General features: G+C 41.0%; 1 protein-coding gene across 10 annotated transcripts in view; it reads left to right on the forward strand.

Annotated features, from left to right (window-relative positions):
- The window catches only part of KIAA1958, a 115366-nt gene that overhangs the window by 76422 nt on the left and 16956 nt on the right, over positions 1–21988 (forward strand). For 8 of the 10 annotated variants that reach the window (XM_084628645.1, XM_084628642.1, XM_084628647.1 and 5 more), the window contains one exon: positions 3302–4441. The exons of 1 other annotated variant lie outside the window; for it this stretch is intronic. In XM_084628645.1, coding sequence (XP_084484771.1) covers positions 3302–4347 — 1046 coding nt within the window. In that variant the 3' untranslated portion in view covers positions 4348–4441. Of the gene's footprint in view, positions 1–3301; positions 4442–21988 lie in introns of those variants that run through there. One more of the 10 variants, XM_084628643.1, reaches the window with a different exon arrangement.

The raw sequence follows: 21988 nt of genomic DNA on the forward strand, positions 1-21988 counted from the left end.
ATAAACATGGGGAAATAGGTTTCAGAGTAACAGCCGTGTTAGTCTGTATTCGCAAAAAGAAAAGGAGGACTTGTGGCACCTTAGAGACTAACCAATTTATTAGAGCATGAGCTTTCGTGAGCTACAGCTTTGTGTAATGACCCATCCGCTCCCAGTCTCTGTTCAAGCCTAAGTTAATTGTATCATTCTGCTCTTAGGCCCTGATTCAGCAAAGCACTGAAGCACACGAGTCAGTGGGATCCTCGTGTACTTTGTTGAATCAAGGCTTTAATACCCTAATAAGGCTATACTATACATACACAGAAATGGAAGGATAGGATAACATAACCCTTTACAGTGACAGCAAGAGCAGGATTTTAGCCTTGTGTCTCTTCCAAATCATGTCTGTTTAGTTCCCTGACCTCCCTCTGCCCCACCCTCCAAAAAAAAGTTTTACTAATGCTAATAGTGCAGAAATAATGCAGCTGTTGAAAAACAGTTCATTTTTATTCATCATCAGCAGAAGTGCCAGCTGATTTCTGATTCCAGATCCTTATTGTTGCTGATGATGAGACTGAAAGCAGATAGAATGCAGTTGGATTTTCAGATACTAAAGTCATCATGTTTTGCTGGCTATTAGGGAAAAAAAACATAGTTACTTAAAAACTAAGCAGTTTTCAATATGGAAGTAATTAACGGAAAATAAATATGGAACAGCATTTTTACAGAACTTCTGTTTTGATCCTAATTACACTCTTGGAAACATGCATCATATGATATACAGTATGGTGACTGTATTATGCTTTTTTCTTTGTCTTGATAAGTGAATATAGGACAATATAACTCCTATGTTTATCTGAACAATAGATGAAATACTGGAGTTGAATAGCTATCTCAAGATGCATCCATGTTGAGTCCTTGGAGACTCACTAGTTCTCTTGAATTATGTGTACATTAGAAACATTTCATCTTTGTCACAATGATCGAAGGAAAAATGTAAATATGACATCTTGTCAGACTTAAACATCTGACATCCAAATTACATACCTGTCAACATTTCAGGAAGAAAATGAAAGTGATAAATAGCAATCAAAGAGGGTGGGCATCCAGTACATTGTTCTGCCTTTGGTCCTGTCTCGTCTTTAAATTTCACAGATTTCCTCTTCCTCCTGCAATTCACTACAATGAGCGGGGGATCTGGGGTGATTGGAGAGCAACCCTGAATATCATGGTTATGGTGTATCACAGTGCCGTCAGGGGAGGAGTAAGCTCTGCAGCACCTGAGCTCCACACAGGGCTTCTTTCCCTTCTGCAGGCAGGGCTGAGAGACTCTTCTAATCTAATCTGGGAAAGTGGCCAGTTCCAGCTCCTTCTAGTGCCCAGAATTGAGGTCCAGACAATATGTAACTTCAGACCAACTGAAAAATCTGGCTTATCCTCCAAAACACTTTAAAATGTGGATGATGCCAGTGTTTGAGGGCTAGCAGAAGAAAGATTGAATTTGTGAGCATCACCCACTAAACACTGGTGAGTTAACTGGCCTGATGTTATTTTGGCCTGATTTAAACAGGCCAAAGTGTTTAAACAGGAAGAGTGGGTAGTGCACATTGTCTTGTACAACATTTGTAAGTGCTATGTAAATTGGATAAATCCAGCTGTTTGCTAGGTGTTACTGTGTTCTCACTGAAATGCAAATGCCAGTTCCTATCTGCAGTTATAAATAAGGACACTCTTAAAGGCGACCTGCAAAGGGCAAAACAAAATGAAATTGTATCTAATGTTGTTTTTTAATTACATATAAAAAAGACCTGAATCATTTCTGCATGTTAATTGGGAAAATGTCAGAACCGAGTTCCTTTAACTACAACAGAGCATAGCTAATTCTTTGTGCTTGTCACTGAAATTTTCCTTCTTTGTGTTTTGTTGTTTATCATTTTCTAATACCATTAAGCATTGTCATATACCTGAAGAGACCATTCCATCTTTGTGCTTCTAAATTACATCCTTGTATAGATGGGTAATTTGCACATGTAAAGAAAATAGTCTTTCAATATCACATGTAATTTAAATGTAAGGACCATTTTCCTTTTTATGCTTTTCATGCCATGATCAGCAAGAAAATTAGTATCTCAACAAAAGTTACCTTTAGTGATGGCTTGAACTCTGATTAACAACTGTGGTTTGATATGTCACCGATCACAAAGACCTATAAAAATATCCTTGTAGACCAGCATAAAATTGTTTCCAGATTTTGATCTTCTGCCAAGGTTTCCAGCATGAAAGAAAGGTCAGTTCCTCAAGGAGAAACGGTTCCACTCTCAAGAAGAAACCTGATTGTGTAGGTGATCTTAAGTCTAAGTGAATTTGTGGAGTGCTGTCTTGGTAGCTACTGATGTTTTTCTTCTCTGTCCCCTAAAGATGAAATATTCTCCATCTTTCATATCTGTACACTTGTAAACAGGGGCGGATTTAGGGGCAGGTGATCCAGGCGACTGCCTGGGGTGCTGAGCTCAGGGTCCTGTGCATGAATAAATACAGACGTACAGATCCTAGTGTGCAAATTTATCGTCTTATATGACCGGGAAAAATCATGCATGCAAATTATGCATCAAAGTTGTGAAATGGGCTACAAATGCAATAAAAAATAAGGTACTCAGAAGTTTAACAAATGGGAGGAGGGGTGCCAAAGATGGTCCTCACCTGGGGTGCCATTTGGTTTAGGGCCGGCCCTGCTTGTAAACTATGGATTGCACTGTAGTATGGTTATTTGCAAACCCTTTGTGTTTGGGTGTGCTGTGTTATAATGTTCTGTACATTTCTGTCTATATTTATTTAGTACTTGAAAACACATCTCATTAAAGATACTTTTTAATGGAATAAATATGATGTTTTAGTTTTTGTTTTGTTTTTTAATTGGAACCAGTACAACCTCTGGTTTCACAAATGAAGCAATTCCGAATGGGTTTAGCTACTCGAATTGGGCCCCTGCGCACAGCAGTGGAATCAATCTACAAGTTTTCTATCTCACATTTGTTCGAAAATGCAGACTTGCCTCTAGTCCCAGACTTGTCCACAAATCTCCATGCGCCCAAGTGTGCGCCAGTGACAGGAGGAGCTCATTTTGATTGTTTTTTTGCCATACTCTAGTAACATCATTTGTGAAACTGAAGTTGGCTTTTCAAACATGAGACAGGTATGTAATAATGTTTTCCAATGATCTTTGCGAAATTGATTTTTTTTTCCTTTCTTAAGGAAATTATTTTGGGGGAAAACATGTCGCACAAACTCATTGTTCCCTTATCTATTCTTTTTCCTCTGTCAGACCAGGATGAGAGAGCAGCGGAACTCAGCAGGGAGCAGAATGAGAAAACCATTCGCAGCACTCAGACGGCTCTACGTAACTTCAGAGAGTTTCTCATCTCCAAATATCCCTCAGAAACCCGGGAAATCTATGTCATCCCTTGCAAAGAGCTCGATGCATACCTAGCCTCCTTCTTTGTGGATGCCAGACAGAAGGATGGCTCAGAATATGAGCCAAACAGCTTGGCCAACTATCAGTGCGGGCTGGAGCGCTATCTCAAAGAACACAGGTACGGATACAGTATTACAAGGGATAAAGAGTTCAAGAGATCTCAAGAAGCTTTGAAGCAAAAGCAGATAGAGCTGAGGTGTAAAGGCAAAGGAAACAAGCCACACAAATCCATGAAGCTGACCTTTGCTGATGAGCTTATCCTACGCAAAAGAGGCTTGTTGAGTCGATATAATCCCGAGGGGCTGCTGAACCTTGTCTGGCTAAATAATACTAAGGCTTTTGGACACTGCACAGGTTTTCATGGGTCCACCCTCAAATGGGGGGATATCAGGCTCCGGGTGACAGAAACAGGCTTGGAATATTTGGAGTGGATGGGGCAAGAGACTGGTGATATGAATGCCAAAACCAAGAGAGGAGGGACTGATTCCAGAGTCTATGCCACCCAGCATGCTCCACAGACCTGCCCAGTGCAAGACTACAAGGAGTACGCTCAAAGACGGCCCCCTGCAATGCGATACGAAGATGCTCCTTTCTACCTGTCCATCAAGCCGGTTGTCAATTTGGCTGCACTTCATTGGTACAACTGTCAAGCCCTGGGGAAGAACAAGCTTGCAAAGATGGTAAAGACGATGTGCGAGAAGGGCAACATCCCTGGCAGAAAGACCAACTTCAGCGTCTACCAGAGCTGCAGCACCCTGTCCGAAGCACAGAGTAACCAGCTGGTGCTAATCTGTAACAATTTAAGTCAACAAGCTGCCCAGTCTATGGCAAGCCACTCCAGTTCTGGCAACTTCATAGTGTCGGCTTCTTATGACTCTTCCTCCGACACAGCTTGAAAGGTGGATTTCAATTGAACAGTTTTTTGTTAAACATTGAATTTATGCCCAATAATACACATCAACTGTGATTGTACACTACTTCCCCACACCTTCCCAGTGTTAATTCACTTTATAAAAAATATAAATATATAATATATTTTTCTTTTTACAAATAAGTCGATAGAAATAGTTTAGTATTACTAACATAGTATTTATAGTGTTTAATACAAAAATGAAAGCTACTTATGGGTTATAATATAATTGCAGATTTTACAAGGGCAAAATGGTTCTCAGGCAACACGAGAGACTGGAAATACAGTTTTTAACATGCATGCAAACAATGAGTGTAAATCCCCATGGAGGCTTACATCTTAAATCTGTTTTAAATCATCTTTGTAAAGCTTCTTATTTTGATCTCCAAGGTAGAGGGAGACAAACTTAGACAAACTGGCTGCTGCTTCTTACCTGAAAGCTTGTTCTAGTTCAGCCAGACCAGGAAATAAGAGGTGTATCAGTGTAAGCTTGTGAAATCATTTAGAGCAGTTTATGTTTTCTTATTATTGTGGTTCCTGAGGCTCATTTATGCCAGCTGGAAAAATATATAATATTCCTAAACAAAGTCCACTGAAGACTATTTTTTAACTACTTTTTGTTGTTGATTTTCTGTGATCAAAAATGTCGCTGGTCTTTAGACTATGAAATATTGTTTTGAACAATATGCAAAGGTGTAATGGCAAAAAGACTGTTATACAAATAATCTTTACTGTTTCAAACTGTATTGGTCATTAGTATTTTGTTTTATGTTATACATGGAAATGCAACCTGAGCTTCTACTAAATTAGAATTTCAGCCACTCTTTCAATTTTCCAGGGAATGCAACAGTGCTGAAAAATCAGAAATCTCTTCTCAGGCCATAAAAATAGAATACAGATAAATCAAATGTGTCTTAAATTGTCATTCAACATCCATAGGAGGCATAATAGACAATTTAAATGATTTTTATATTTAATATGTGAGGGGGTAAATTAAATTCTTAAAATACTAGAAAACACAGTGAGCTAAATTCAGCTATTAACACACAATTCCCACCGAAGACAATAAGTGTGAATATGAAAGCAGAATTTGGCTCTTAAAGACTAAATAATGACTGTTATCTTTCCAACTGATTTACTTTGCAGTATAATTGTTCATTAAGCACAGGGAGGACACTAACAAATTAAACATTTCAGCTGGAACCTTTACATTATAATCCCTAACCTTTAAAATTAAGTATGATCATTTTGATGGTAATTGAACTGAGTTTATGCTGCATTACATATGAAAATGCTTTGCTAAGGTACCCTAGCACTGCAAAGATGAGACTTTAGACAAAACCACTAGCAAGTTGATCTGATGGCCATTGAAGTTAATGGGAATCCATCCATTGACTTCAACCGGTGCTCGATCAGGTCATAGGTGAGCAAGCTGTCTGTTTCTTCGTTTACATTCTTTAGATCTGCAACTCTGTAGTGAGTGACATTTAAACCAGTGGAGAATAAAGGGAGGGTGAGAATAAGGGTAGCAAAAAGAAATAGAAACTGACCAACCCAATGAATATATTTTAACGGGTGCGAGGATAAAGTTTTCTCCTATGCAGAGGATTAATACAGGGTTCTATGCATCACTTCAGCCTTATTCTGAGGTCTTCAGTGGAATGTTAGTAGCACGTCGACCTTGTGTTGACCCTCTGCACAAGCATGAATTTCACCCCAACGAATCTCTCTCCCACCTGACCTTGTAACACACATCAACTCTAAAGCAACTTGTGTGTGGCACAATCTGCTTTTGCACTCCCGGTGATACCTACATATCAGTATATCTGTGGTGCTACAGGGCTTTGATTTCTCGTGTGCTTGCTAAACCAGAGTTTTGGACAAGAGGGTAAAATCACCAAGAGCTCCTCCTCTACCCATCTTTCCCGCCCCTGAGTTACTAACAGATACAGTACCCTTTCTTCCCCACTGTTGAGGACTTTGGGGTAGACGTTGGTTTGGCTGGAGTCAGGTCAAGATAGCTGATAGCTCATACTGCAAGTTCTTACTGGCTCTACAAGAGGCATTGGTCTTGATTTTGAACATTGCATTTGAGGCCAAAACTTGCGCCCATGGACATTAGCGTCAGGTGTGCCACTGAGTTCAGGGGATCAGGATACTTGGCCCTTTAGGGTGTGTCTACACGGGAGTTGGAGCTGTGATTGGAGAACAGATTGGCGTACCCATGCTAGCTTCAACCTTGCTCGCACATGTAAAAACAGCCGCGCCAGTGGGCCGGCCTGGGCTAGCAATGTGAGGGTGTGCCCAGGCTCACTGATGTGCTCGTGCGGCCTGGGCTGAGCTAGCTTGGGTATCCCACCTGTGCTGCAGTCAGACCTCCGATTGCAGTACAGACATAACCTGAGTGAAAGAGGAGGGAAAATAATGGACAGAAGGTGCTGGCGATGGGCCTCCTAGGGCTTTTAGATGGTGCCTGCAAATAAATGTGCCAATGCCCCACACCGTTTGGATATCCAAATGCCATTCCTGTGACTCACCCTCATGCGCTGTTCTAACATGCTTCCTTGGAGAGACTTGTGGTGGCGACTGTCTCTGTGATGTTCAAGGTGCTGTAGAATCCCCTTGTTTGGCCTCTCTGCTCCCACAGAACAGAACTGCAGTGTCTTTAGGGCATCTGGCTCCTCCCGCGGCTGAGCAGGAGACACAGGGCACCCGTTGAACCGAGTGGCAACACCACCATGAGAGATAGTAATGCATCCCTCTCGCAGGTCTGGTCAGTATTATGGAACCCGTGTAGGTAGGACCCGGAATTGTTAACTGAGATGAATCGGTTTGCGGTGTGATTTATGCCTTTTCATATTTTCTGATCAAGCTTTGTCTCCCTGATTGGTCCCATACAGCATAAAAAGAAAGACATTTCTCCACCAAACACTTGAAATGCTGCTTTGTGCATGCGAGGGTTGTGTTTTAGGGTATGTGTCCACGCAGCAGGTGCAGTAGAATGGGTGGCGGCTTGCTCTAGCCAGCCAGGTACGTACCCAAAGGGTCAGGTGAAATTGTACTTGGGTGGGTTGCCGGAGCTGCTGCTCATATTGCTATTTTTAGCATGCTAGCTTCTGCAGAGCTAGCACCTGTCTGTCTACCCATGCTGGGAATTACACCTGCTAGCTGCAGTGTAGTCATCCCCTTAAACTTACCAGAGCCTTTTACTCTGGCTGGCTGGAGGCAAGTCTAATCAGAGTAGATCGTTAAGGAAGAAAAGGCACTAAGATTGCTGAATGCACTTGGGGAGCAAAAGCAGTTCCATTGCTTTTTGCTTCTCAATCCTTATTTCTCAATCCATACCCTTCCTGCCAACTCCCATTTCCGCAGTGTTTGTCTGTTTGGCATTTACAAGTTTGAGTTTGGGTTCACGTCATAGGCAGGGCATTAATCTAGATATAACCATGAAAGATAGCAGCTCTGCTAGTTCCCATGCTTAGGAATCATTGTGTATTTTGGAGATTGGGAGGGAGGGGCATGTTTATTGCATTTATTTTATTTTTAAATACATGTTTGTGTATTTAGCCTTTTCTTTTGTACTTTATGACAGCCCTAACGAGTAACTCAGCGTTACAATAGACTGAACTTGTCATGCCAGTGGCAGAATGCTGGAAAGCTTTGCTAGGGATGGTCAGCGCAATACGGAGCTCTCTAGTTAGACTCTTTGTTGAGGTAGCTTTGAACACATAGGGCCAGAATCTGATATCTGTATAGTATGGTTGCCACTGGCGATGCCCACACTGCCAGCCTGCCCCTCCTCCCCCCAGCAGCCTGCCCCCACACCCATCCTGCCCTAGGAGCCCGTGGCATGTTACAGACACTCAGAGCAAGACCAGGGCATTGGCTGGACTTCAGCGTGTTGTCCCCCAGCTGCAACTCACATGGCCAGCAGCAAATAAAACCTGACATGCCACATCCGCTGACCAGGAACAAGCAAGGCAGCAGAAAAACTGGCCTGGCCAGGTGGCAACCCTACTGAGTAGCACCATACTCCAACAGTAGACCCATTGGCGTCAAAGGGCACTTGGACGAAGGTGCTATTCAGTCTGAGTAATGGTATCAGAATCTGGACCATAAAGGAGGTGCTATATACGTCTTTATTAATATGCCTGCTGTACGTTTTAATTTAACCTGTCAAAATAGAGCTTTGAAAAGTGAGTTCAAGTACTTCTCTCTTTTTTAACTTTGGGAAAAATGAGTGTAATGACTTTTCCTGTGCGACATTTGCTTGTTGAATTAGCTGTAAGTGGGAATGTTATTGTCTCCGCAGTGTGAAGCTTTTCTGTTAGTAAAGCCACAACAGTGCAGCCAGGACATAGTTCCGTAAATTGCCAGAAGCCTTTTAACCCTTTATTTCTACAGAAACCAGAGGCTAGATTCTGTCACCCTTACTCCATGATCAGTCCCACTGAAATCAAAGGGACTAGTCATGAAATAAGGTATTACTCATAGCCAATTACATGAGCCATGTGAAATGATGGAGGAGTTGGGAAACTTGTAAAAATGCCTTGAGAGTCTTTGTCTGTGCTATTGACTGACTCCTGTCCTAATGTAAACACTGGCATGGGCTCTGTGCATTTTAAACCAAGTTAAGAAAAGTAGCACCGTTTAAAAGTGTTTAGTATGGTTCGCATCAATATGACGGCCCTCATTTACAGCTAAGCAAACCCACTGGCTTGAGTGGGGTAACTTGGGCATAACTGAGTACAAATTTGGTCCTCTAATTTATTTTAAAGTCTTAATACAGCTACATAAACCCTGAGCAGGAGAGAGATTTCAGAGCCACTGTTTTTGCTGTGCAAAGTAGGCTTTGCTGAGGTTATTGCATGACCACATTGTCAGTTCTTGCAAAACAACTCGCAGTAAAAAGCATGACACTAACAAGTGTAGTAAATGTAAGGCAAACCATCTGTTTAAAAAGCCAAGAAACAAACCTGGACGTGTGTTATGATCACCCATTAAAATAGACACAGGTGAGTTCATCTGAAAGTGGTCCTTCAAATACATGCATATGAGTCTATTTGAATGACTGGACATTCAGATATGTGTGCCTGTGGATACTAGAACTGAATGCTTATGCCTTGTTTTAATAATCACTAGTGTCTATCTCTGGGGTTATTTCATGTTTGCACAAAACACCTGTTTCACTATGTGATATTCCATGCTTGAGATGGGTGAACTCTGGAGTTTTGTGAGCCTTACAGTCTATTATTTGTGTCTGAAAAGGCTTGCACAACTAGTTCAAGTATATGAATCTTACCTGGGTTACACAAACTTCCACATAGCTATGCTTTTAAATACATGCAGTTAGCATAAAAAGCCTACAAGTTAACTGTAATTACATTGCAATGTGCATAAAAACCCCTCTTCAGTTATTTTGTGTAATAATTCTACAATAATAGTGTACAAGCAACGTAACCTTGGACAATATAACAGTGCAGAGCAGCTATACTTGTCACACAGGTCTGTTTCTTGAAGGACACCAACATTGTGGAACTATTTCATATTAACATGCATTTCTCAGAAGCTACAGAGCATTGATATTTAATCTGTTATGTACTTACAGCTTTGTTTCGGCATATGAGGTGTTTTACAGGTTACATTAATACACACACTTTGCTCAAGTGTTTGATTAGAAGGAAAATCACATTTTATTACGCTGCTGGTATAGCTGATGTGCAGCACAAAACAGCATTGCCTAGTAGGAGGTGGCTTTGTGCTTTCACACTGCCTGGATTCTGGGCTGGACAAGGGGCCAGAATGGCCCTAATGTAAATTAAAATCCCCATAGCACCATGTACTATCCCTATTCTATTCAGATTCCTATATGTCCCTCATTGCCGTAGTATCTGAGTATGTTCCAAACGTGCATTAAATTACATGACTAGCATCTGTTATGTATGGTTCTTCCTTTCTCTCTTCCCCTCCCCAAGGACAATTTGTAGAAGTTTGTGATGGGGTCCTGACCCCTGCTATCCTCGATCCGCCCCCTCCTTTCCTGATCCTGACATGTCCCCTACGCCAGTGGTTGTGAGAAGGCAGCTCACTTTCCCTGCACCAGGAAAATCCTTCCTCTGTCTATGGTGGCACATTCATGGCACCTGCACACTGGAGCGGGGGACAGAGTCTTTCCCCCTGAGTGTGCCTATTTCTATTCCTAACAGACATATTCTGTGGTCCCTGGAGCACCGGGCCCTAGCATTCTGGTGATTGCAGGCTTAGATTTTGTAGTATGCGATCACTGAAAGGAACACCAGTGTGTCTATTTGAATGGCCATGCAAGCCTAGAGATGCATCTCATTGACTTATCATACCTGAAATCGTTTAACACATGTCATTGCAGGAGATCTTTCCCACCCTGCCATGCAGGTGAGCATAGGTGAAATTCACCTTTGCACAAGGTCTATGCACCATTCAAGTCTAACAAAAGTCCTCAAAATAGGATTCAAATGGGACCTAGTGTCACTTGGCACAGGGGGTTCATTTCATCCTATAAATAGTGCCAGATATCAGGAAATAGTATCTTGTCCCAAAACTCCTTGCGTTCCTCAGGGGGTTAAGGGAGCTGTGAAATCATGCTAATTTAACACAGATATATGGTATAATCTGCCCTAAGTTAAATTAAACCATTTGTTACCTTTGTGCTCATCTGGACCAGGTTTAAGATGTACAGTACGTCGTTAAATATGACTGGAAACAGATACGCGTTTTGCTACACGAGATGCTACTTCTGTTGTCACATAAAAAGGCCATTCTGTTCTGACTCAGGCTATTCTGTTCTAACTCACCCAGGGACAATGAATTTTCTTTTTGCGCTTTCATGTATGTACTGGAATCTATTCTCCCATTAAGGGGGAATAGTACATAGAGAAAAGATCCCAAAACATAGATTTATTCATGGAGAGTAAACTCAAACTGTAACTTAGAACTATTTTTTAAAGTTCTGATTCTGAACCCTTTTGATTAAAAACCTTTGGTTGAAATACACCCATCAGAGTAGGAGCCAGGGAAGCCCCCCAAAACAATTAAACCACTGGGATTCTGCTACCATGCAGGCAGGAAGCTGCAAAGTAGACACACGAGGCTACTATATAGCTCCTTCTTGTTCTAGGAATCCCAAGTGTTTTACGAAACAGTGTGTTACCATAGACACAGGTGCCGGCTTTTCCAAACTGTTCCAGCAGTTTTATGGTGGCGTACCTCCACCGTAGCTGATAGTTACACCAGTGGAACCCAGTGGAGAATCAGTCTGTGATAGTAATGTGGCTGCAGAGGTCAATATGGCAGCCATTATCAACTCAGCGACCGAGCCTGAGTTCTAGTGTATCATATGTGTCTGTGTAGACGTAGTAGCTTTTCTTTTGATTGTACAGGGCAAGAGTGTCAGAACACAGCCGGCCACTCTGATGCGAACTGCCGCTTTCTCTACCCTACTTTTCTTAACGTCTCTCAGCAGTGCAGTATCCCCAGCGCATCTCTGCCCGCGATAGAAACGATGGGAGTGCTAGCATAGACGAGCCGCCATCCAGTACTTTCCTCACCCTGCCATCTCGATGGGATCAGAACTGGGTTACGTGAAGCATTGCTAAGGGCACCACCACAGTGCTCCCACCGTTCCTGGCACCAGCCCAGCGGCACCAGCTGGGGTCCAGCCCTGGGAGATTGAAAGAAAATTGCCAGAGTAAATACAAGTAGCTAGTTATGCGTTTGTGGCTTGCAGTCTCAGGAAGGAAACAGCGAGTTTGTTATTCTTGATAATAAGCATTCATGTTAGGGAAATGGTCAAACCGACAGTGACCTGTGGAGTCCTAGTTCCTCCTGATGAAGAAACGTCCGTTTAGTACAAAATTGGCTTGTAACATGGAAGTAACATTTTTCATACAATACAGTTTCCCTATCGGTGTGAGAAATTTCTTTCCCATCTTCTGTTTTCTCACTGAATCGATTAACATTAGGAGGTAATAGATACAAAATTCTATTAGTTGGATTGTGCAAATGATTTATTTGCTGCTAAATGAGTTCTCTTTGTATCGATAATGGATCTACAGTTGAAAAGGGATTAGGAGGTTAGTTCATTACACAGCAAAGTGAAGTATCTTTAACAGGCATCTGTTTTGCAGTTTAATTTGGATCTTCAGTAATGAATGGACACTACATCCATTATGGTTGGGACTTTCAGTAGCCTAAGGGAGTTAGGTGCTCAGTCTCAATGAAATTCAATGGGATTTGGGTGCCTAAAGCTGGTACGCCCCTTTGAAAATCCCACTTTATATCCATTGCATTAATGGGTTATGTGTTTTTTTCCCATTGTTATTTTCTACTGTCTATAAATCTCATGTAAGTAACTGAGTTGCCAACTGAGGTGAAAAATTAACAAAACACAAGTTTTTATTTGGCATAAAAAACCTGATTATTTGATGCTGAAAGAAAATAGACCTTTTAATTCAGTTTCAGAGATATTATCCTTGCTATTTTTTAATAGTCTACTTGTTATAAAAAGACAGTCTGACACTTCCTACGCCTGGAATTTGACCTGCTTTACAATAGCTATAATCTTGTGGAAAATGTCCTGCACATCCTCAGGGCAGTCGTCTCAGCTTGCATAAATTGGTGTGTAGCTCCATTGACTTTCATGGAGTTAGGCCAGCTTAACCCAGCAGAGAATCCAACCCAGAGTATTTATTGGATTTGGGTATTTTTATTGAAATCCACCTCTCCTTCATCAAGAAATTTAAAACACCTCAGGCAATAACCATGGCTTTTATAGGGCCTAGATTTTTTTAAAAAGTTTTGTGCTCTGCTTATGCAGCTACATCAGAAAGAATGCAAAAAAAAACCCCACATCTAAAACCCTAATGAATTCTAGAGATGAGTTTATACCCTCTGTCATGTAAGTGCTCAAAAAAGTGATATTTAGTGCTATTTTAACTAATAGAAATTTTTCACAGGAGACTAGAAGATTTGAAGGGTGCAGGTCATCAGAAAGGGAGCCTTTCCCTTGTAGGTCATTGGTTTAAATCAGGTCCATGTTGACAGCGACTAGAGTTCATTCTGTCTCATAGTTATTTGGCTAGTTACCATATATGAGACGACTTGGTGGTCTCGATGTAATGCCTAATGGAGATGATTGATTAATGTGTCTGTATCACTAAAAACGTCACTGTTGTTCACAGCAGCCGGAATACTTGGTGATAGTTTCAGTAAAGGCCAAATGAGAGGAGGAAATTTTAGAGGGCAGCGTGAGGAACTCGCACTGCGACAGCTGCAACTTCATAGAATCAGAGAAGTCTAGGACTGGGAGGGACCTTGAGAGGTCATCTAGTCCAGTCCCCGGCATTCAAGGCAGGACTATGTAATAAATAGCCCGTTCCTGACAGGTGTTTGACTAACCGGTTCTTAAAAACTTCCAGTGATTGAGATTCCACAACCTCCTTTCATGTATGTTAGCAGGAATAGAGCTCAGGAGCTTTGATTCTAAATGGTATGCTTGTGGTAGAAGCACTCTTACCTTCTGTGGGCCAACATGTAGGGCATGTCTACACTTACCTCTGGAGCAATTGATCCAGCAGGGGTCGATTTATCGCGTCTAGCGAAGACACGATAAATCAACCGCCAGGTGCTCTCCCGTCGACTCCGGTACTCCACTGAAGCAAGAGGCGCAGGCGGAGTCGATGGGGGAGCATCAGCAGTTGACTTACCGCAGTGAAGACATGTATTTATTATTCATGTAGCTGAAGTTGTGTAACTTAGATCGATCCCCCCCGCAGTGTAGACCAGGCCGTAGAGGACAACATAATCATATACACTTAACCAGCATTGCACTTTGACCCACAAGCATTGACATCCTTTTTTTCCTCTTGAGTTATGCTTTCAATATCAGTCTTGAGAAAACCCAAAGTGAAACGAAATCAAAACAACTGATTTTCTGCCCGATTTCACATCAAAACTACACAAAACTTTCACTCAGTTTCAACAGGAAACCATAAATCAGCCCAAGTTGGTTTGAAATTGGGGCTAACTTTGCATCGCGCAACCCAAAACAGAAGCTGCAACCCAGTAACAATTTTGCAATGATTTCAGATTTTATTGTGCGTCCTGCTCTCATGGCAGCCATCTAGCTTTGTGTTACAACAGAAAGCTTTGTAAAGGAGATAGAAGGGGTTTAGATGTTTTTATTTAATATGTTGACAGGCTTTACTAGTTTCCCTTGTCTTAGTGTTTGGTTACAGGATACTGTAATGTGTATATATATGGCTTCTAGAATCTTTCTGGTCAAATTAGACTGTGAAATGACTATGCGACTTTCACTCTGGGGTAATCCCCAGTTTGCTCTGCATTGCTGCTGATCGGATTCCACATCTGTGGTTAAAAGTATTTTATGTTTTTACTTCTCACTTAAGGAACGTCAGGCTTGAGAACAGACCAGTTAAAGAAATCGTTTCCTAGGATTTAAGGCTCGAGAAATAAAAGCAAAGTTTAGAAGAAAAGGGAAAAAAAGGAGCGATACTGGGCTTCTATATGATTTTGAATAACTTCATTCAGGAAGACAAATATGCTCATAGCAAAGAAGAGACAGAGCAACCAATGAGTTATGATTGTGGTAGTAATTTTCTTATGAGTTAATTTTTTTCCCTGTGTGCCAGTCATAGGTCCAAATCTTACAAGCTCTGACTAAAATGGGAATTTTGTGCATAAAGTACTTGCAAGATTGGATCCTAAATGTAACTCATATTTATGTGTATATATATATGTGCGTGTGACTTATACTGCGTCTCTATACATAATATATATACTGTACATTTATATAGATACAGAAAGTATTAGAGCATATACAGAAAAAATCTTACTCATTTGTTCATTAATTTTATTTCAGAATTGTTTTCTGAATATCTGTTCTTCCTGTGACCTATATAATATATTTTTGGGACTTATTCTGCCTTCTTTACTCAGGAAGAATCAGGCTCACTTTAGGGAATATTTTAGCTGAAAAAATGAGATCTTAATAGATTATAAAATCATGCCATAGAGATTCTTGCCAATTTCATAGCACGAGATGAAGGAAGGAAAGAAAATGCTTTCTAAATAAACATGCTTCCTGCCCATTGATCCATACTCACAGCTTCCATGTACTAGAGGAGGAGTTTTAGAGGCTTGATTGACTAAACTCTTTGAGGGTTGCATGGGGTTTAAGTGAGGGCAGAACTTGGTCCTAAATGTATAAATTTTAGCCAAACTCCAACTGTTCTCTGCAGAATAGAAAGGAGGGATTTCATTAGGTAGGGGACATAAGACTGCCAAGTGACATAAGCCACTACAGAAATAAATTTGGTGCTGTACACACTCACTTCATTTCACTTCTGAACTCTTTTTGCCATTACATAGGGATGGAGGTGTCCACAGTTCTTCGGCACTCCTTCAGGTCTCTGGCATGTGTTCGTAGGTCTTGGAGTTCCAGTCCTTTTCTCTTCAAACTTCTCTTGACCAGAGTCTTTCCATCATATCCTGTCTTGCTGTCCTCTTCCTCCCATACTTTCTTTGCTTGGTTGTTCTTTTCCAAGTCTTCTCCAGTCCGCCTCAAACATGTGGTCTCCAGCTATCTGTCATTGAGAGCTAGGGTGACCGGATGTCCTGATTTTATAGGGACAGTCCCTATATTTGGGGCTTTTTCTTACATAGGCTCCTAATACCTCCCATCCCCATCCCGATATTTCACACTTGCTATCTGGTCACCCTATTGAGAGCCCCAAGTTCATCTTCCCCCAATCTCTTCCATGTGCATCCTGTCTACTTTCTGCTTGCCTGCCATCTTCCTCAAAATGTTGTTTTCTACTGCCTGTTTCTTCTTGTCTTCCAGCTATGTAAAACACACCATATATCAGGCAGGGACAAACTCATACAGCATCCACTTTTCCTTTCAGTTTGTTACTTAACTGCCAGTCCTACAGGTCACCTTTTCTACTGCCACTCATGCACATTGGGTGCTGTGTACACTTAGCTGAAATACAAAGTACATAATTGTCAAGCCTGGCTACCAGCTCTCCTTTTTGGTTCTCAGCGGGCACTGACATGCCCAAATTTAGTCTTTGGGTTTCTGACATGCTAGTTTGAGAGCTTAGGTGTGGAACTGGCTGCCCTCACTTGGGCACCCAAGTGTGTGATTTGGGCCCTACACTTCCAAAGATAAGGACCTATTCTCTTTGTCCCCTAGGACTTTGCACAGAACTCACATTGAAACGAGGGTGAATCTCATACATAGAACAAAGAGTCATTATGGCTTTTAGAAATACAATCCATATTGTCTTTTACAGTAGGTTTAAAAATTAAATAAATACGGCATTTTATCTTATTCTTGATATTTCAGGACATTTATTCAGTCTCCACCACCTACACTGCTGAAATCTGAGAATCCCTACATTTGATAATAAAAACAGCAACAGAGACTAACACAGGATCTGGAATGTCCTGCAGAGAGATTCAGATCTTTAGCATGTGAGATAATAATGTTTCTGTTTTGGGGCTTAATTCTGCCCTCAGTTACTGTCATGCAACCCTACTGGCAGGGCCTGCTCCAGGCACCAGCTTTCCAAGCAGGTGCTTGGGGCGGCATTCAGAATGGGGCAGCCGTCCGTGTCCCATGGCTGCAATTTGGCGGCAGCTCCACCGCTCTTCCGGGGGCGGCGGCAATTCGGTGGTGATTGCTTGGGGCGGCAAAATTGGTAGAGCCGCCCCTGCTACTGGGATAACTTCAGTGGCATTGCGCCACTATAGACTAGAGCAGACTCTGGCTTTCTGGTAGGACCCAATTCAACAAGGAATTTACATAAGCAGTGGGACTTAAGCACGTGCCTTATGCCCTGATCCAGCAAAGCTGCTATGCATGTACTTTAAGCATGTGAATAGATACTGACTTCACTGAGATGACCCATATGTTTAAAGCTAAGCACATGCCTAAGTGCTTTGCTGGATCAGTACCTTTGTATCTATATTATTTCTTGTCTTGGTGAACAATACCCGTGCAGTGTAGCGTTCTTGAGCAGTCATAATCTACCAGGTCATGGCAAGGTAAAAGAGAAAGAGATTGGATTACCAAGAAGAATGTAAGTAAAATGTTGATGAAGATAATTGAATGGCACAGAGAAAGAGAGGGAATTTTGCAAACACAATAGAACTCTTTGTCTTTTTTCTAAAGAATTCAAACATAATCTTGGTCTTTGACCAGCCTTTTAATGTCCTGTTTTGTTTTACACGGGAATTAAAAAATATTTTCCATTTGTTTTAATTATCTACTCACTTTAACTTTGACCTTTGAAAAGTGTTTTGCTATGACATCCATTGGTCTCATGGTGAGCAGTGCTAGGAAAACAGCAGCAAAAATAAATCTTTTAATTTATTTTACCTACTATGTTTAATCCCTTTAATCTGTTAATAATTTGTGTTTTCTTCCTTTTTGCAAAACAGCAGGTTTATCACTGTTAAGCATGATTTTCAGGGACATATGTTGTTTCACTATAACAAAATTTTCACTGAACAATTTTCCTAAGTGATCAATCCATTTTCAGTATGAAATCTTACTCTAAAACCAACTTTATCTTACTGACTTTTTCTAACTATGCCCTCATTATAGTTAAAACTCAACTTTTTTAACAGCATTTTTAAAAGGTAGATTTTGTTATTTTTCTTTTGTTTTATAAACAGTGTTTGTTAAAAAAGGTTACTGTCTTGCCAAAAAAAGATGATGATTTCTATGCATTGGGTGATTCAGTGATGTTGAGATTTTGCATGTCTTGTAGGTGCTCTTACATATGTACATTTGTGATATCTGTAGAAATGTTAACCATGTCAATCAATGGCTATTAGCCAGGATGGGCAGGGATGCAAAACCATGCTCTGAAGTGTCCCTAGCCTGTGTTTGCCAGAAGCTGGGAATGGGTGACACTTGATGATAACCTGTTCTGTTCATTCCCTCTGGGGCACCTGGCACTGGCCACTGTCAGAAGACAGGATACTGGGCTAGATGGACCTTTGGTCTGACCCAGTGTGGCCGTTCTTATGTTCTTATGTATTGCTGCTATAACCACTTATTGTAGTTAACTGAAAAATCTGTACTAAGAGGCTGTGCCAGTTAATAGTTTTATGTATGACATGATAAACTGTGTACTCTGCTGTTTGTTTAATGTTGTGAGCCAGTATTTAGTGCCTTCTGTAGAAGGAAACAATATGTTGTGGTAGACAGGAGGTGCCAAATTGACAATATCCTGTTCCACACAAGGGACCACACACCAGGTTAAAAAAAATCATCTCCAGCTTTTAAGAAAAAAAAATTCTAAAAGTGACTGGAAAATGTCATGGATTTTTTCTTGTTTATTAATGTATTATTTACTAAATCAGATACATGTGAAGACACAGAGCGATTGGTAAGAAGGGACATGTTGCTGGACAGCATTTTTTTATTTTATTTTTTTAATGTTTGGTCTGCATGTGTTGCAGAATAACGGGAGAAGAGTTTGATATCTGAAATGGTGATTTTAGTATTAAATCAAATCATTAGGAAAACCTTTTAAATTTGTAATGGAACAATCTTAAAAACTGTATTGACCTGAAACTGAAGTGATACAGGAATTATGCGTTCTGGTGTTGGCTTTCCAAGTGGTCCTGATTCTGATCTCCCTTGCACCCAGTGTAACTGAGGAGTAACTCCTCCAAGCTCTATTGAAATCAATGGAATTACGCTGCTGTAAAACTAATGTGAGATCAGAGTCAAGCCCAATAGTTTTGGCCTCCCTCTTTTCAGGTATCTTCATGCCAGACCCGTTGGATCATAATTCTGACATTTCATTTTCAAAAAGTCACTTTTCTCCTCTCACTGAAGAAGCTGACAATATGAATGTAAAAAACAAAGTAGATGAATTCATCTTGATTTTGATCTGAGTTTTAACAGGGTGAAATCTGTAGATTCCTTTTTTAAGTGGAAAACCAAATAACATGAGTTTACTGGAAGGGTTTAGGATGGAGAAGGATGATCTACTGAAAAACTTGGGAAGACTTTTGAAACCAAAATACCAAGTTGCCAGAAAAGCAATATTACTTGAAAAATATCAATGATTAAAATTCATCCCTTGACTAACTGTATTAAAGTCAAGTCTATACCCCAGGAATGAATTTGACTTCAAAAAATCTTAAAAGCACTTGTAATTGCAACCTTCCTCCAAAAAGACTGCTAAACCAAGATTTTCAAAAGTGACTAGTGGGTGCATCACTTTTTGGGTGTCCAACTTGTGATCCCTTAAAAGACCTGATTTTCTGAAGGTGGGTGCTCAGCACTTTCTGAAAATCGTGCCTCTATGTCTCCCAGAAATCAAGGCAAGCAAAATCACTAGTTACTTCTGAAAATATTATCCACATTTAAATGTATAAAGTCTAGTTATGACTCTTTGGTGTGTTCCAACCTCCTACATAGTGCTTTTCAGCAGTTGACCTCAAAGCACTTCACAAGCTTTTTAATATATTACTCCTTACAACACCCCTGGGAGGTAGGGCAGTGCTATTATCTCCATTTTACAGATGGGGAACTGAGGTTCAGTGTGGTTAAGTGATTTTCCCAAGATCACAGAGGAAGTCTGTGGCGGAGCAGGAAATTGAATCTGTGTCCCCCATGTCTGAGGCTAATGCCATAACCCTTTCCCCATCTCCAGAGATCTTGGGCCTGATTCTCAGCTGGTGTAAATTGGTGTAGCTTCATTGTCTTCAGTTTGGCTCCTTTGTTGCTGAGATGACTCCATTTTTAACATTTGCTACTTTTAAAGTCAACTTTGACCAACTGCAAGTTGATTCTCCATGGCTTTGTCTGTCTGGTAGCCACTGACACATGAACAAAACACATGTAAAATGCCACCACTGGCATGAGTGCAGAATTCTGATTTGGGAGAGTATACACCCACTCGGTACAGATGTTAAATGGCTACCTGAAGTGTGAAGCGGTGGAGGACCACACCCTTCATCTGTGCTCCTATGCCAGTCACTGCCATATCTTGCTCTTGAGTCTGTCACGCATCAGAGTCACTGCTTCGGAGGGTTAATGGCTGCACAGCATTTATTCAACATTTTTCTATCCAACACACCAGTTTGCCAAAAATTACACTGGTTCCCTCCAGTACAAAAGCTGTTTTTTCATGGTTCCCGTGCCTTTGTCGCTCATTGCGGAAGCTGGATGTGTTCTTGCCAAACTAGATCGCTGTAGTGATTGACGTTATTTCGTTAGTGCACTGCAATCTGGAAAGGTGATCATAACTCTACCGGCATAAACCTGGGACAAGGAAATGGACTGCTGCCCTCCGAGTGTAAAAGGCTCTGCTGGTACATGTTCGTCTCCTACCACTGCTTATGCTACTCATTTGGTTGTGCTAATACTGTGGTGGACTGAATACTGCTTTCCACTTGCTTGAGTCCTTCTACTCACTTACTCAGTTATGAATTATGCATCCTTGGGGTCGCCTCTTTTACAATCACTGAGGTGTCTGGGGAAACCTTATATAAGTTTAACCACATTACAGGAAATGGTACTTTTAGAAAATATTTTAATGTTCTGGGCTGGGATTCTGAAAGGCGCCTAAGGGAGTTATATATCCAAATTCCACTGAAATTCAGATGCCTAATTCTCTTAGGCTCCTTTGAAAATCCCAGTCCTAAACGTAACCAGTTATTTTAAAACAAAGATCTCCGTATGAAAAGGTAATCTATTTTTAGTATTAAAATAGGGTTCTGTGTAAAAATGGCATCCTCTTCCTCAGCAAATCTGCTCCCTCTGTGTATTCTGAGTCTCATTTGTTTGTTTTAGTGGGGAAAAGGTAAGATTTTGATGTATTTTAATACTTCAGAACCAGTACATCTCTGGGAAAGTTATTTGGATTCTTTTCTAATTTGTGCATCATCAACAAAACTGTTAACTAAGATTCAGCCCCAGTGCCTTCAAATGATGCCCTCCGGGGAGGAAATAAGATTGCACCAGTGTAACAGAGTGGGGAATTTGAGGGAAATGAGGCTGAACAATGGTAACTGAAGACATAATCTTGGTCACTTGACCTTTGTTATTGGTGGTGGGTGAGTCATAAAGAACCCATCTTGGGACTCAGATCCTAGACTAAGATTGCCACTTGTTATCTTTGCACATTTGATTTGGACTCAGCAAAGAGCAATAAGTGTGGAACCCCACACTGCCGTTTCTACAAAGTAACTTTTTAGAGTAGAACTGCATGAAGTGTTGGATCTTTGGCTGGTGCCAACCACTGAAATCAATGAAGTTACTGCTTTTTGCACCAGCTGAGGATCTGGCCCTTATGTACATTAGGTGTGATTAAAATAGTCCACTTTTCTATAAGGTCTATTTACCTCTCCACAAAGACAGATGTCACCTTTTGTTCTCATATGTCTGACCCTCAGACTTTAACTGGGATGGAATAAACACTTTATGCCATACATCTACTTCCCGGTAATTTATTTCAGAGCTCTCCTGGAACAGTGCTGCTGTTACACACTTTGCAAAAGAAACAGGGAAACACTGAATAGGTAAGGACAAGAAAGTGAAAACA

Source organism: Lepidochelys olivacea, assembly GCF_965140295.1.
Source record: "Lepidochelys olivacea isolate rLepOli2 genome assembly, chromosome: 5".
NCBI classification, from domain to species: domain Eukaryota; kingdom Metazoa; phylum Chordata; order Testudines; family Cheloniidae; genus Lepidochelys; species Lepidochelys olivacea.